This window comes from Salvia hispanica, chromosome 2 (assembly GCF_029641045.1).
Source record: "Salvia hispanica isolate PSC_SH4W2 chromosome 2, Shi_PSC_v1, whole genome shotgun sequence".
Lineage (NCBI taxonomy): Eukaryota > Viridiplantae > Streptophyta > Magnoliopsida > Lamiales > Lamiaceae > Salvia > Salvia hispanica.
In genome coordinates this window covers 11808441-11825496 of record NC_142693.1, presented here as the reverse complement: position 1 = coordinate 11825496, position 17056 = coordinate 11808441, and the positions used below count along the sequence as shown (strand labels likewise).

Below are 17056 nucleotides of genomic sequence, written 5' to 3'. Positions count from 1 at the left end.
AAAAATGAAAAATTTATTAATAGATGGAGTAATAGTTTAAACATTTACCGGATAAATTTATTTTCAATCATAACATTGAAAAATACGAAGGAAAAATCTCTAATCCCAACGGCACGACTTTTTCCACTTTTTTTTAACTTAGAGTTCAAGTAATAGAATTGATTAATTAAGTCCAATGATGGACTGTACCACCCGCTTCAGTAGTAGTACCACTTCAATAACACTGTACACTCATTTCCGATCTGTCAAAATTTCCCAAATACAATTGAAACCTCTAATTTCGCGATTGCAAGAACTGCTGCGAAATCGGGTACTGCCTATTTTTGGCAACAATGGCGGAAGAGAAGGACGCCACGTCGGTGCCGCTGAGTCAAAGCGTTGGCGAAGATGAAGAGGGGCGAGATCCTGAAGATCCGTTAAAACCTGCTTCTACCTCTCCCGATTCTTCCACCCGTAGGGTTAGTGATCGTTTCACTTACTATTTATAGAAATGTGTGCTTATTTATTGGAATGTGATTCCATATCTGACCGCTGCAGTAGTATTTTAGCTGGGTATCTCACATATCCCGGTTGATTTGAATAAGAATTTAATCATTCAGGATGTCGGGATGTGAACTAGTGACAACTGTTAAAGATTTCTAAATTGAAGCGTTGGATTAACATTTAATGGAATTTGTCTGATAATCTCAACCAGTTATTTAAATTCACTCGGATTGTTGTCGGTGGAATTGATCGATTCTTGTAATTTTCATCTTGTCGATCAATATGTTTCTAGGCAGCTGATAGCCCGCGATTTAACTGATATAAAAACAATTAAAATGAAAGGTATGCATTGTTCAGAATCACTCAATTAAAAAAATGCGAGGTGCCAATTTGATTACAAGGAATATCCTACCAAAATTCCCTGTGATTCATAAACAGGAAGGTTATTATCATTTATACCTTCTTTATTCAGCTAAACTTTATTCACCTTATACGCATGACTACATGTGAGTTTGTTTTAGCTGTTGCACCACAACAATTGTGAATTGGTTTGGTATTTGTTAATGGATGAAGTGAACTGGACTTATCATTTAGGCCTTCATGATGTTGAGAACAATTGCAAATTGGAACCATTTCTGGACCTCTTATCGCCATGCTCTCAAATTTCAGCAATAAATAGTTAACTTTCTGACATATAAAAAAGGTTACAGTGAGTAAAGGAGTAAGCTATTAGTAATAGAATTGTAATATAAACAAAAAGGAGAACATGTTTTCCTTCTTATTATGGTCACATATTTTAAGCAACTTTTGGAGTAGAATGGGCTGTTGATTACTCTGTCATTTTTTCTGTCTTAGCGTCTCCTAGATATTCCTCGTGGTGGATGTAGGCACCCCAACCCTGCAAATGGCTTTATGCCAGCTTAGTTGTCTTCCTAGTTTGTTTTGTAAAGTTTTTTTCTAGTGCAAGGCTGCAAGCGCTGTACCACAGTTCAGATTTGTTGAATTGGTCCTAGAGAAGCTGAGTGTTGGATATGGGGATAGTTGATTATGTTATGTTAGCATTACAGATGTTCTTCTGTAGAAAACATTGTTATTTTTAAATTGATGTTCAAGGGTTTATATTTTTTGTTGTTCAGGCTTGCTGTTTTGTTCTTCAAAGCTGGGTTTCAAAGAAGTTCATGACCGGATGGTACTTATTTACCTAAACATCTTGCTGTAGTAATGCAAAATTTCTCTGAAATTTGTCAGGTTTTAATTTAAGATTGTGTTGAAATGCATTTGCAGTGTTGTTCTATTCCCAGTTGCTGTTACATTTTTTGTGACTTGGTGGTTCGTTCAATTTGTTGATGGTTTCTTCAGCCCTCTATATGAACAGCTGGGCATTGAGATATTTGGTAAGTACACTCTTTTTATATCCTACATTTTTGACTTTTTGTATTGCCTTATTGAGCCAATTGAGAAGGCTAACAGTTTGTAACCTCGTTGAATTAGATAAGATGTTTCTGTAGGAACTTCTAAAAAAAAGTAGGTCTGGGCATCAGTTACTGCCTTGTTAACATGCTCTACACAATATCTTCTTTCACCAATGTAACTCAAGCAACTGGGAATTTATCAAATTGTTGAATTTTGCAAATTAATTTCTGATGTAGTCTATCAGATATATTCCAGTTTATAGGTTCAGGAGTGTCTATTTCTCTATAAATATGGTATTTGAGATAAATTTTAACAACAACACGTTTTTATTTGTAGTTATTTACTACTACTACTATTTTATTTATATTTCCTACTTCCAGAACTTGAATTTTATTCAAACTCTTTTGGAGGTCTTGGACTGGCTTCTCATTTGATTGTCTTATGCGCAGGACTTGGATTTGTCACATCATTACTTTTCGTGTTTCTTGTTGGCGTATTCGTTTCCTCATGGTTGGGAGCTTCAGTAATCTGGCTCGGAGAATGGTTTATAAAGAGAATGCCATTTGTTAGGCACATTTACTCAGCTTCCAAACAGATTAGCTCTGCTATTTCTCCTGGTAAAGAACAGAAATACTTGCCTGATTTGTGAATTTAGGCGACTCAAAATGCAAATTTTTCCATCCAGAAATGACTGTGCTATGCCTGCAGAGCCTTCATGCACTTTATACTTATCGATAGCATGTCTTCTACAGTTTATATTTTATGTTTAATGCGTTTGAGTTTTATACTTTATGTTCATTGCAGACCAAAATACTACTGCATTTAAGGAAGTGGCAATCATACGTCATCCACGTGTGGGTGAATATGCATTTGGCTTTATCACTTCCTCAGTCGTCCTACAGGTAGTAGAAGTACTAGTAATGTGTTCTTAAGTCTTAACCTCTTATTGAGGATATAGTAAACAGATGTAGCAGTTGACTTAATAACATAACTTATTTTTGCATTTTTATTTTGTCTTCTAATGCAGAGAGATGATGGAGACGAAGAATTATGCAGTGTTTTTGTCCCTACAAACCACTTGTACATCGGTGATATATTCTTGGTTAGTTCCAACGAGATTATAAGGCCCAATCTGTCTATTCGGGAAGGGATAGGTATGATACCATAACTGGGTTTAAATCTTCTGATTACTGTTTTCAGAGTTGCTTTGTAAATCTTTCTGTAGCCACATATACACCATCTTGAATTATCGAATGTGTTATACAGTGATGAAGTTACATGTTAGATGTCTTATGTAAATCATAATATCCAATAAAAGTCATTGAGCATTAAACCAAAGAACACAGTCAGAGGGTTATTTTATCAAGATAAATTGATATTATGTCCTACCAACTTATGAGATCCTTATAGAATCTGTCTTACAGTGCAATTTCAGTTACATCTGTCCCATCAAATTTGTGTCAAATAAATTCCCTTCAATCTTTCCTTACATTTTGATGCAAAACTGCAGAAATAATTGTATCTGGAGGAATGACTATGCCACAAAGGATCATGCCAATCTCTTCGATTGAAAGAGTTCCTCAACCAGGAGAACGGATTCCCCTCACCAGACTTGTGTAGGCAACGGCCAACTGATTTTGCAGTTTTGCCGTTAAATCTCAGTGATGTTTGCAAGTCATTTGGAGCTCTGAAACTGAACATGCAATGGGGTAGTCGAACAAACATCATTCGTACAAAGTAGAGTGTAAGAAGTTCTATTATGTTTTGATACTAGAAATGTGTGACAGATGTTATGTAGAGTTTATGCCACACTTATGAATTGTAAACCTTTAAAGTTGTTGTTGTGAAGCTTATTGACTGCACAAAGGCATGCGAAGAATACACTATATAGTCTGTATACATGTAATTGTTGTATTCTAAAAGGGTGGTGTTTTCTTTGATAAGTATAGGCAAGCCGTTTCTTTTAATCTCTTAATAAAGATTTACATGTTGTATGAGTGCGTGTTGTGTTTCTAATTAAATTGTGCGATTTATAATGTTACCGTTTGTTTTGTATTTCAATGTTGTATTATTCAGTTTGGTCATTATTCAGATGAAGATGGTTGTGATTCAAGGCTCTCATTCGTATTATTATATCTTAATTAGGTGACTTGCATTAAAATAACCATGTTGTTGTTGGTATATATCCAATATAATCAGCATGTGTTCCACAAGATTACAAATTTGTATATATTGATAGCTTGGTACATGATCCAATATTTCTTTTTGCTATTGTTGTAGCGTGGAATATTCATGTTTTAAAATATTTAATCAGTTTACGGTGTTGATTTGGGCAAATAACAATTATTTTTACTTAATTGTTTGTTTGGGGTTTTGTGATGGAAATTATTGAAATAATTTCATTTACTTATTGAGAAATTTTGTAAAATAATTTACTAAATGGGACCGTAGTGACATAGTCCATTTTTGTGTTATGAATTAAGCGATTATGTCATTATTCTCTATTTTTGCTATTTACTTTCTTGCATGATTTGGGCATCCCCAGAGTGTGATATGATGCGAAGGTGTCTCGAATTTGATTAAACTATAAAATGCGTAAAACTGAGCTAGAATTACTCAACATTTCAAAATGTATAGATTATTAATCGAGATGGAAACAAATACCTGTATACAAATTTTAAATGGTTAAGCCGTTAAGGAACTTATGAATGATAATATAAGGTTCTAATTCCTCAATCCTTTAAAAATAGAGAATTTAAAAACAACCGATTTTAATACAAAATCAATATAGTAGAAAAAAGATAGAAAGAAAAAAAAAAGTGTTTAAATTATTATTAGTGAAGAATAAATCACTCTTCATTACAAGAAAAAATCACCAAAAATGGAAATTGACTAATTTTTGGAGACTGAAATGACAAAAGTAGATTATTTGGTGACCAAAAGAGTTTGCTATCTAGCTAGATTACACTATAATAGTACTCTCTCCATCAACCATTAATTGTCCTAATTTGATATTTCTTCATTCGTTTGTGAATAATTGCCTCGTATGCTTCTTTACTTTTTGGGTAATGTATCTCACCTTTTACTAAATTTTTTGTTCATTTTCCGTTACATTTCTTAAACCCTTGCATGTTAAGTTAAAGTGAAACTATTAATATAGGTGTACATTGGGAGTAGAATATATCGAATTTTCCTTAATTACACTCTACGTTTGTTTTTTATTTTATTTATTTTGATCATTTATACAATCGATTATACAGATACCAAGATGTATAAAAAAAAAAAAAAAAAAAAAAAAAAAAAAAAAAAAAAAAAAAACTTATCTATGGAAGACCTATGTCTGAAAAGTTTGGACAATTTTTGAAGCGATGAATATCAACATATATATACTTTATACATTCATCATATCTTAATTCTAAGCCATTTTTCTCTTCACATACTAGATTTTTTCTTCACATGAAATATTTTCCTTTTCTTTCTTATCATACATTTCCAGTGATCCCAACTCTTCTTTTGGGGAGAAGAAGTGATCCTATCTTCACTAAATTGTAATTAAGCTTCGCACTTCACGAGTTCATGTGGTGTCCGGTGCATCTGAGGACCAAGTGACATCCGCACCCGCTCGTACAAAATAAAATTTGAGGCACCAATCACCGGACAGTTTGATCTCAGCACCCCCAAACAAAAATTCTTTCGAAATAAAAACCGAGACACCAAAAATGGAACGAGAGAAGCTAAATTTTGGTGTCTAATTAATATCCCTAAACAAAATTCATTATTCTAAGAAACCAATGTCACGTCCTAACACGAAACATGAAAAAAGATTGAGACACCATAGCCTCAAAAAAACAATTTTTTATTTACAAAAAAAATCTAATTAAATTGGTTGAGTAGACATGTACAAACTACCAATGGATCGAAACCTAGGTTTCTTGATGATGGGCTTCGCCTGCACAAGACTTGTCGCTTGCTTCCTCTTACCGTTGCCGGACGACTCACGTTCGACATCTTCGTCGTCTCCAAAGAGCTGATCGAGCAACTGCTGCACTACTTCCGTTGCCAGCTTCATATCCTTCTGAGCCATCAAGATTTGCATGTGTGTGTTTTTGTAAGGAGAAAATGGGTTTCAATTAATCCTTTTAAGTTTGATTTGAAGGGTTATAACTTATATATATATATATATAATGGAGTTTGCATGATAAGGAAAAGGGAAGGAGATTACGCGTTAAAAGGAGTGCGTGTTGTGTGTGTTTCTTGCTAGGAGAGAAACAGCAGTGTCGGCTCCACGAAGGTCATAGGAAGCCACCTATATACTAATAATGTATATTTGTGTGTGTTGCGTAACTATAAAAAATAAATAATGATAACATTTTTTTATGTGAGAACAACCTTAGAATATTGTACGTACGTATAAAGTAACCAAAACTGGTCCTAAACATACGTCCATTTTACGATTTTGGTCCTATATTTTATTTTTAAAAACTTTGCATCCTGAACATTTCAACTCGGATTATCACAATTGGTCCTACACTAACAATTCCGTCAATTTTTAAACGATTTTAACCCGATTTTGATGGTTTTAACAGTCCCATTCAGGTTAAAACCGTTTAAAAATCAGTTAAAATCGGATTGAAACCATTTAAAAATTAACGGAATTGTTAGTGTATGGTCAATTGTGATCCGAGTTGAAATGTTCAGGATGCAAAAATTCAAAAGATAAAGTATAGCACCAAAATCATAAAATGAGCATATGTTCAGGACCAGTTTTGGCTTTTACTCTAACTTTAACTTATAAATTATTTTTAGTTAATTCATGTATGAAATATTTGTATTGTAATACAATAATGATAATACATCTAGTTAATATTTTATGGTGCAAATACTCTATTACATTTATTGTGCTCCATATATTTTGTATGTTGAGTGCTAGTATTATATTCAAGTTTTCGAAATTTATATTTGAATTCTTCCTATGTGTGAATATATTTAGGAAAAGATCAAATAATTGTCTTCGTTTTGTTAACTAGAAATCAATCCAGATAGCGTAAATGATGGGTGGTCAAAATTGATTTTTAAACAAAATGATGTTCGTTTACATTCAAACTAATGATTTCTTAAGAAAAATAATATCATCCGTCCCAATTTAGTTAGGATATTTCTTTGGGCAAAAAATTTTAAGTGTTATCCATCATTGATATTGGATATAGTGAACATGTATTGTATTTCTGATTGAAATATTGGCACTTTGTTATACATTATTTGGAGTTGATTAAATTGTAGATTATTGATAACATATTTTAGTGTTAATTAAGTTGGACTCCGTATGTTATAACTAAGTTATGACTTATGGTTGATACACTTAGTGATAAAATTCTTTGTTGACTGTGATGAGTAATTTATATTATTGTACGTGATGATGACATTAAAATTTATATCATTGTTATTATTGATATTAATTTAAATAATATCGAGTTTCAATTTTATTTTTATAGAACAAAATATTATTTTATGTTACTATCCAATATAATATGACCGTTCGTACTAGACCAAAACAAAAAGTAATTCAGGCTTCCTTTTTCTTTTAATTTAATTTTTGTATTTAAGATTTAATGTCCGTTAATTACTTTACGTATGTGATTGACTAATTTTATTGCTTATTCGTTTTTGTTCATTTTTATCTAGATTTCGGCCTTTCAGGTTATAATGACGAATTTTTCCTAAGAAGTGTCGCGTCGATGTTGGATGATCAAGCTTCAAAGAAGAAAAATTGAAGGAATCAAGGAATCGAGTGAATATTACTCCTTCCGTTCCATGTTAATAGAGTCATTTTTTTATTTTGGAAAGTTCCAAGTTAATTGAGTCATTTATACTTTTGGCAAAAAGTAATTCTCCCTTTTACTTTATTCTCTCCTCATTTCTCTTACTTCACCATCAATTTAACACATTGTTCTTACACTCCGTGCTGAAAAGAAATGTCTCTATTTACAAGGAACGAAGGGAGTAGGTAAAAAGGCCGCCAAAAATATAAGCTGGCCAGTCAAGTGTCTACACTCCTGACTAAGTCATTTGCCCAAGTGATCCAAAGAAGGCAGCTATGCCACTTCAAATTTAATAAGTGGAGTACTATATAGCTATGTTTTGGTGACACCTTGTAGCGACATCGTTTTATTAGATGGAACTAGGTCAATTTATTTTCAAACTAGGGGAAATCTGTTTTCTATCTAGGTAATTTGTTAGGTTAATATGGAGTTATTGAAATTTTTAGTTTGATATTTAGGGGTATTTATCGGTCAATGTGAATTGTTTGAATGACTTGAATTATTGATGCCGTGGTCTTCCATCTTATACTTATTTGGTCATTATTTATGAAAACAAACCATTCCTCGCCGGTTTTCTTTTGTTGTACGTCTCTTTCTTCAAACAGCATGTGATATCACACTTTCAAAATAATTTGGTTTACATTTTTGTCAGGAGATCTTAATGAATTACTTATTCCCATTTTCAAAAAATAATTTACTTTTGTCATTTTGGTCCCGAAACGAATTTTCTCTTATTTTTGAGATTTTTACAACACATATTACACCACTAATGATGTAGATCTCTTTATTCACTAAAAATTTTACAACTATTTTTCGGTTTTTATCTTCTAATTTACTAATTTTATATTTCATCTGTCCCATTAAAAGTAAAACGTTTTTCTTTTTGGATTGTCCTATTAAAAATGAAACGTTTCCTAAAATAGAAATAACTCTATCTCTATTTTTTCATCTCTCTTACTTTATTTTCTCTTCATTAACTCACAAAACAACACTTTATAAAATCCTGTACTGATTTTCAAATGTATCATATTTAATGGGACGGAGGGAGTATTAAATTTGTGTACAGGCTAAAATCTCTCTCTTTTTTAGGATATAAATAAAGTTACTATTTGGGGTAAGTGTACATGCGAAGACTTGGCGTAATTTCACATAATTCTTGCGACGACACCAGATTCACAAAGTTTCTAATTCAAAGAGTAAAATCGAACCATAAAAAAAAGGAAATGGTAATTACTATTTATAATCTTAAATACCAATGGAATGAGTCAAAAGCCGACTTGGACTAACTCTATCATATTTAATATCTTACTACGTACGTAGGTAATTAGGTACGTTATTTAGAAACTGAAATTCACCTCAAATTTACATTTAAAGTCAATTTTAATATTTCATCCATATAAATAACTTAACATCTTCTTGAGTTAAATCATCATAAATGTCATAACTTTATTACGTTATTTGTAATTACTAACTACTCCACATAACATTTTAATAATATCAATTACTACAACACTAATGGTTTTGCAATTGCAAGTTTGCAACCCATTCGAATTTGTCATTTTATTTTCAGATAAAATTGTAAGACTAAGATTGTTAATTATATATTTGTTGGATATATATTTAACAATTTTTAAATTGCTTGAAATCACAACTAAATTTCCAAATTTCCAATAATTAGCAGAAAAAACACATACATGTTCCCATCCGAAGATAAAAAAGAATAATATTTAACAGTATATAATCCCTTTTTCTTCACTTACATTTATCACCTTTTAAGGGCCATAACTAAAGACACCACAAAAAACAAACACATATCCAACAAAAGAATCAATGAAACCATATCTCAAAAAACAGACACCAAGCAATCATTTGCCACTTCACATCTATACAATCTAAAATTGACCGAGTGAGAGAGCAACATTCCTTATTCTACCTTCAGCTACATCGGAAACCGGTCGGGACGGGGCAAAAACGTACCAGCAAACGCATCTGGCTGCTTAAGTAAACATCGATTCAAAGCAACGAAGAGCTGTCCCTATGTCTTGCTAAGAGTCCGAGGGCCGGACACCGTGGTCCTCAGTCGTCACAGTTGAGACCGCAGATCTCGAGGACCGGGCCGTCCCTTGAGACGAATGGGTTTACCCGGACCCACACGAGGGTTAGTATCGACGAGAGCAGGATGGACCATATGATGATCACGGTCGGGACGCCCTGTTGCTTCCCCATCAAACCCTTGAGGAACGGGTAGAGGTGCATGATGACCCAAATGGCAAAGAAGAGTCGGCCAAACAACGGGCCCCACGAGTCGTACCCGTTGTTGACAGCATCGGCGACTCCAACGACCACGGCAACGATGTTGATGATCAGGAGGGTCGTGGGCGGGATCAGCAACGACGTCCACTTGAAGAGGTAGAGCTCGGCGAATCCTCCGTCTTCGTCGCCTCCTTTCGAGGTGACGGTGAAGTTTGTGCTCACACCGGCCAAGACCTTGAGGAGCCCTTGGAAAAGGGCGAAGAGGTGGGAGGAGACGCCTCCGATCACCCAGAACTGCTCGTTTCTCCACCAGTCGTCAATTCCAACGCCTCCCCATTGCATTTCAAGAATACCGGTCACAGCAATGGTGCCGAAAAGGGCAATGAATATGATGCTGGCATAATTACTAATCTGTAAAATTTGAACTAGACGTTAGTTAAACACGAAAAGTAGCAAGATACACCGGAAGATGGCTTATACGAAGCAAAAACGTAGAAAACCAACTGAAAAGACGTACCTCAGGGACAATGAATTTCGCGGTAAGAAGGCAGATAGCTGGCAATGTGCAGTACACAAGCAACGGAATAGAAGTCCACGGATACACAACTGAGTTTATGTAGGAAAATCGTTCTAACCACTTCAATCCTCCGCCATATCCGTACCAGATCGGGCAGTGTTTGCTCAGGAAAATCTCAACCGAACCAAGAGCCCATCGAAGAACCTGGTGAAGACGATCTGAAAGGTTAATCGGAGCGGATCCCTTGAATGCGGGCCTTTTGGGCATGCAGTAGACCGACCGCCAGCCATGGCAATGCATCTTGAACCCCGTCAAGATATCTTCAGTGACTGAGCCGTATATCCAGCCGACCTGGTTAGGAATTTGAATAAGTTTAGATAAATCCACGCAAGTCATATAGGACGGCAGAGTGAAAACGAACAGCACTATACCTCTTTTCCCCATTCCGTCTTGTCTTCATACCCACAGCTAATGACATGGATGGCTTCCTGCAATAGAGAGGAAGAACTAACAGGATTTGGCAACCCGCCAGCTTCTAGAAGTGTCGAAGCCACAAAAACAGGTGACTGACCAAACTTCTTCTCAAGTTTCTCTTGGGAGATGGGCGGTCGATCAACAGTGCTTACTGCTATACAAAACAAAAGAAAACCTACTTTAGCAGAAAGTATTTCCTAATGTTTCCTTGAACGATTAACTATAACAAAAATTCTACCTTCAATTCCTTCTTCTATGGTTTCAAGAGCGTGTACTTGCTTCGATGCCTCTTTGTGCTTAGACTTCTTATTCTTATCTTTCTTTCCTTTCCCCTTCTTGTTCTTCCTTGAACCACAACAAAAACAGCACCACTTCGGCCAGCAGTTACACGTCTTGCTAGGTGCCTTCTTTTTAGCAGGAGCATCGAATCCATATAGTGCTTGCCTTCTGAAGACACACCCAGTTCCGACATATATAGGTCCTTGCAGACCATCCAATCCTTTCATATTAATCTGCACATAAGTTCAAGAGTTATGTCCTGCTCGACAGTGTGGATGACAGAACAAGTATAGAGAAGGATCGAGGATATACATACATCGAAAAACACGACATTACGATTAGAATATCTATCGTGCCTATCAATCCCATCAAATCTTTGGGGAAACTGCACATAGCATACTTTCTTTCCTGAGGTGGGATCCATGAGGAAACACATAGCTTCTCTCAACGCCTTGCTATTGTTAATGTAGTGATCACAGTCGACATTTAGAAGATAAGGAGCATTTGACAGAACTGCTGAAACCCGTATCTGTATAATTACAGAGAACAAGTTCAGTAACAGAGTAAACCTTTTCTCTTTGCATGTATAATAAAAAGGCAATAGTCATTCACCAGTGAATTCATAGCACCAGCTTTCTTGTGATGATCAAAGCCGGGTCTCTTTTCACGTGAAACGTATACCAGACTAGGGAGCTCATTCCCTTCAATATCACGAACACCTTCACGGCCAAGAAACACCTGTTGGAAAAGCAATTGGCAATCAAAGCCAATGTAAGAACAAAAAGAATGACACAAAATAGTTAGTTGCACCCCATTGCACCAAAGTGCAAAATAAAGATAGATTAACATCACTTTTTTTTGCTTGTCACGGCAAGTAAAGACCCCTACTCCTAAAAGCAACAAAATGTCAATTAAGTGACTCGAGCACTGGAACAAAAGCTAACATGACAAAACACTGATGCAGTGTCCCTTCACCAAAATTGTTGTTACAGAATGAAAACATTATTGTTTGAAAATCCTTGGAAAAGGCTTAAGGGTTTGGCACCACACTTTGTTAGAGTCTAGTAATTCCCTTTTCTGAAACCAATCTATGCCTACAGAATAGGGCATGCATCATAAAAATCCAACATCTATAGCCTATAGAGTCAATTTAGTGGCATCGCACAGCATTGAGCCAACTACTACTTCCTTAGAACGTAAAATTACACACTACATAAGTAAAGCCAAGCAAATTAGTTGTTGTGACTCTCACCAACCTGAATCATACCAGGATGGTCCCTAACATTGTTACCAGGCCAGGGTGTTCCATCCTGCATAGTCCAACCTTCCTCAGGAACCTTCTCAGCCATGGCCACCAAACGATTTATCCGAACTTTGAACTCTTCATATTCTCTCTGTGCAAGACAAAGATATCAGGAACCCATCCAGTTAGTTTATTCGATATGATTAAAACTGAATCTTGATCAATGAGCTCGTGTGCAAAGGGAATGGAGGTGTTCATTTTTCTTTTGTTTTGTACTTTTGTGTGAATCTCAACAAATAACATAACATATATAGTACCAACCTTCATTGCACGCCTTTCTCTAACAAAGGAGGGATGAACTTTATTCTTCAAATAGTCTATCTTCTGAGAGAAATACCATTCAGGAGCACGAGGTTCGATATTGAATTTCTTGCTGAAGGGAACCCATTTCCGAGCGAACTCAGATGTCTCAGAAAGTGCTTCAAAAGTAAGCATGGCTGCACCATCGTCTGACACGTAGCATGATACTTTGTCAACTGGATAATCCGAAGCAAGGATGGACAGAACTGTGTTTGCTGTAATTAAAGGAGGTTCTTTCATGGGATCTACTGTGCTGACAAAGACGTCAACGTCTGCCAATTCTGAGGGCTTTCCTTCTTTTTCATACCTATAAAAAGTTCAAGCAACGTTACAGCATTAGTAGAGAAAGTACATCAACAAAGTACTTCAATAGTTCAAGATGAAGACTATTACTGTAATAATAGAAGATGCTCAATACAAAAAGCAAAAGATGAATACAAAATGTGTCTGCAAGTGTGATAGAGAGAGAAAGATGGTGCTTACCGAAGAGAGAGTCGATCAAGGTAAGTTTCTCGCTCAATAGGACACCACTTGGGGAACTGATCAAGTATCCATGATGCAGCAAACCATATCTCACAGATAACTGATGTCATCCACAAGCCATATGCACCAGGAACGGGATGGCGAATCCTATAGTGAAAAAACAAGCCAAGAACCACAAGACGCAGGATAATTACCATTCGGTATGGATTTATCTTGCTTGAAGAAATGGGAAGTTTCCTCGAAAGTGGCTGTCTCCCTTCATCCATCCTACATAGAGTTTAAGATACTAAGATACAAATGTAGAGTTATTGTAAACAAAGATAATCGCCATTTATTTCACACTTCTACGCCTGAAAATACAAGTAGTGGTTCAACATCCATTATCTTGCACAATATCTAGAAGATAACTAAAGACAGAAGCCAGAACTACATACTTTAGGATTTGTGTTAGTTATAGCCTCAAAAAGTAATACAAAGCATAGAAAGATGAGCCATTTTTGCAAGTTATTGTTAATGACTATTATAGAAAGCAAAGAAGAGACTACTAAGAGCTCACATGGGCAAATCTGCACCAAAATCACTCCCATCCCCTTGGTGTTTGACCACTTGAAGTTTTTCATTTTGCCTTCTCCTCCATTCTTCCATACGATCCTTCCACGCAACACTTCCATAGCCATATACTGCAAGATCTTTCTCTGGGGCCATGGGCCGGGGATGTACTGCAACATCAGAATAATGAGTGAATAATACTACACAAACTAAAAAGGCTTCCTGCTGCAGGATCTGAACCAGAAGAGCAACTTACAAGATGCTGTTGTACCAGGCGGAGTCCCATGAATTCCATTCACATGACTGGCAAATGGGGGTACTATTATAGCGTTCTGATTATGCGCAATCTCAACATCCTAATACATAACCAGAAGACATTAAGGCCAACGTGATACAAAAGAATGATTCACACAAGACAATATACGGAGAGAGAGAGAGAGTGAGAGAGACAGAGTTTAGATTATTCATTACCTCTTCTCCATAAGTCAAAAGAGGGATATCTACACCCTGAGATGAATCATGTTTGGAGGCGGTGGCTGATCCAGCTAAACCACCATAGTTCGATCCTACTGCACCACCGGTTTGGGTAAAGCCTAAAGGCTCGCTCTTTACATAATCAAACTCGTTTTCCAAATCATCAATACCATCTTCATCTTCATCACCCTCAACCCTAGCAAACCCTATGGTACAAAGGCATTTATCAATAAGACAATTACACAACAGAGCAAGGTTTCAGCTCTGAACAACAACCATTTGCAATAAGAGAATCTTCGACAGACTCACCTTTAATGCGCTTGTATCTGGTCTTGCATTGAGGACAGGCCTGACTTCCCTCTTTCCTCTCATACTCATAGCAAGTTCTACAAACGGGTAAACCGCATTCATTGCAGGCAACAAAAGGCTCCTCATTTATTATCTCCACTTCATCCCCGCAAATTTGGCATGTTTGCCCACTCAGTTCATGAACTGCCTTAATCTATAAAATCAAAAAGAAATCAGGAGCATGATTCCATTAGTTTCACATCCTTAACTATGGCCACAAAGCAACATAAATGGCTTTCCCTGACCTCTATTCAACCACACTCAACAAGCACGCATTCATGGAAACAGTTCTCACCTAGCCTAGCCACATGCAATAATAAGGCCATTTACTGTAACTTGGGAAGTTCTAATCAAACATTTTTCTGTAAAAGTTCTTAACTTTTCATGCTATAACTAGTTATTCTATCACTTGTGACCAAGAGATAATCTTCTTTTTTCAGCATTCTCCTCTTAGATTAGAACTCATATGACGAAATAAATTTAGATTACTTTCACTTTAAAATCAAGAAAAATAGTAATCATAGTGGCAGATTGAGAGAAACACAATAAAATATGTACACTCATATTCTTACCATTTCAAGTAGGGAAGTTAAACAGAGCAAAATCACTTAAAAAGGGGGGGAAAAGGTTAACTATACAACCCTCACAATTACATATCAATGCAAACATCTAAACCTTTTGCAATCAAAAGATGATCTCTAATCCCAATCCCTAATTCACCCAATCAACTAAGCTACAATCAAATTCCACACTAACCAACACTTAAATCTCCATGAGAATCACAAGAAGCAAGAAGCGGGAAATGCGGAATCAACAGAGATGAAACAACAAAAACCAAAATGAGGGTTTATCCAAATACTCACTCTCCCAATTTCATCAGCATTAATCAGCACAAACTCATTTCGATTGTGAGAACCAGCAACAAGCCTCCCTCCTGTGTTCATCGCCATAATCCCACAAACACAATTCTGCCAAAAATCCCAACTTTTTGTATCCCACTTCAGAAATTTAATCCCCTGCGTTGGAGAAACAGCTGGGATTTCTCCAACCAGTCAGCAGTTCTCCTTTTTACCCCCAAATCCAAAATCTTTTGGAAAAACCACACTTAAAACCCCTCAAGATTTAGCTCCTAATGCCTTAATGCAGCTGCAGATTCTTGCTTTTCTGTGCCCAAAATCTCAATCAGATACGCCTAATCCACCTCGAGATTTATCCTTGGCGAGCAATTGCTGATAGAAAAGGATGGATTTTGGGCTCAAAATCTGTTCTTGCTAACCGATAATAAACCCCATCACAAATCACCACATTGGGAGAAACACACATAGAAAATCCAATTGGAGAAAGGTAAAAAGAGAAGGGATTGATGAAAATGAGAGAAAACAACTACACATTATTCTGGAAACGAAAAGGTGTTGTGTGTTCAATGAAAATGGGATAAATATAATTAATGAAATAATTAAAGTTTATTTCTTTACAAGCTAACGCTCCACTGTAATGTAGCTGGACAAGACGATAGACTTTTTAGAGTGTTGATTGATAGAGATAGAGAGAGATAAACTAGCCGGTGTCACTATGTGTAGGAAAGGACACATTTGGGTGGACTTGAATATTAATTAATTAATTCTCTTTCTGAAACAATTAGATCCTCTCTCTAAATTAATGTCGCAATTGAAAAAAGGTAGTGTGTGTGAGTGAGGGACAGAGATAGATTTGGGTGGACTTTATTCTTTATTAACTTAAAATAATTACTAATATTCAAATAATTAAAGCCTCTCTCTAAATTATTTGCTGAAAAAATAGTAGGAGTATAAGAATATATAATGTTTGTGCGTGTGTGTGAAATTGGTGGATGCTAGCTTTGAGTAGGGCCCACTGGAGTTGGTACAGTAATAAAGGTTGATGTGCTATCCAGCTATGATGGATGTCTGCTTCTTGTAGTTGTACATTTCCTTCGTTTGGATGTACCTTCTTATTTTATTTATTATTATTTCAGATTTAAGCATTTTTTTTTATTTTCAGTCAATTTATAGGAGAATGTTTTCGGAATCACATGATGTTTTGGTATTTTTAGTCAATTAAATAAATAGAGTATCTATATTTATATGGAATAGTAATTTAGAGAGAGAAACTCAAAACGCGTTAAAACGAAAAAAGAGAAACCGCGTAAAAAGATCCTATGTATTGGTATTTTTGGAAAATGTATAATGATTATTCCCTCTATAAATGTTTATTTGAAATTAGCATAAGTTTTTAAAAAAATGTATAGAAAAAATAATGCTAAAATAAATATCCTATTTTAATATTTTTATTTATGATAAAAGATAAATAAAATGTACAAAGTTCATTTAATCCTCTTTGGTG

At 35.5% G+C, this 17056-nt stretch overlaps 2 protein-coding genes across 3 annotated transcripts; one reads left to right on the top strand and one right to left on the bottom strand.

The window, feature by feature from the left end:
* Positions 1–214: 214 nt before the first annotated feature.
* On the top strand, positions 215–3839 carry LOC125205585 (protein LIKE COV 2-like). Its single transcript, XM_048104622.2, has 7 exons — positions 215–458; positions 1620–1672; positions 1768–1877; positions 2346–2513; positions 2701–2798; positions 2924–3050; positions 3407–3839. Exons 1-7 carry the CDS (start codon positions 333–335, stop codon positions 3514–3516), a joined length of 792 nt encoding a protein of 263 aa, XP_047960579.1. The 5' UTR covers positions 215–332; the 3' UTR covers positions 3517–3839.
* Positions 3840–9412: 5573 nt separating this feature from the next.
* Positions 9413–16225, bottom strand: LOC125205797 (cellulose synthase A catalytic subunit 5 [UDP-forming]-like). Of its 2 annotated transcripts, none has more exons than XM_048104929.2 (14): positions 15559–16225; positions 14657–14849; positions 14345–14553; positions 14130–14229; positions 13881–14043; positions 13325–13591; positions 12803–13148; positions 12495–12632; positions 11851–11976; positions 11555–11767; positions 11198–11471; positions 10917–11113; positions 10486–10836; positions 9413–10379 (listed from the first exon to the last, which is right to left on the bottom strand). In XM_048104929.2, exons 1-14 carry the CDS (start codon positions 15643–15645, stop codon positions 9792–9794), a joined length of 3252 nt encoding a protein of 1083 aa, XP_047960886.1. In that variant the 5' UTR covers positions 15646–16225; the 3' UTR covers positions 9413–9791. The 2 variants fall into 2 exon arrangements, with proteins under 2 accessions (XP_047960886.1, XP_047960895.1); XM_048104938.2 differs by having other exon boundaries at positions 10917–11110.
* Between the last annotated feature and the right edge of the window lie 831 nt (positions 16226–17056).

What these genes read in the sequence shown, in the direction of transcription:
- LOC125205585 (XM_048104622.2), top strand. Translation starts at nt 333, where the DNA reads ATGGCGGAAGAGAAGGACGCCACGTCGGTGCCGCTGAGTCAAAGCGTT. An exon ending in GCTGGGCATTGAGATATTTG is followed by an intron (nt 1,878 to 2,345) that starts GTAAGTACACTC and finishes TCTTATGCGCAG; the next exon opens with GACTTGGATTTGTCACATCA. An exon ending in TAGCTCTGCTATTTCTCCTG is followed by an intron (nt 2,514 to 2,700) that starts GTAAAGAACAGA and finishes TGTTCATTGCAG; the next exon opens with ACCAAAATACTACTGCATTT.
- LOC125205797 (XM_048104929.2), bottom strand. Translation starts at nt 15,645, where the DNA reads ATGGCGATGAACACAGGAGGGAGGCTTGTTGCTGGTTCTCACAATCGA. An exon ending in TTTTGACTTATGGAGAAGAG is followed by an intron (nt 14,230 to 14,344) that starts GTAATGAATAAT and finishes GTTATGTATTAG; the next exon opens with GATGTTGAGATTGCGCATAA. An exon ending in CTGGTGCTATGAATTCACTG is followed by an intron (nt 11,768 to 11,850) that starts GTGAATGACTAT and finishes GTAATTATACAG; the next exon opens with ATACGGGTTTCAGCAGTTCT.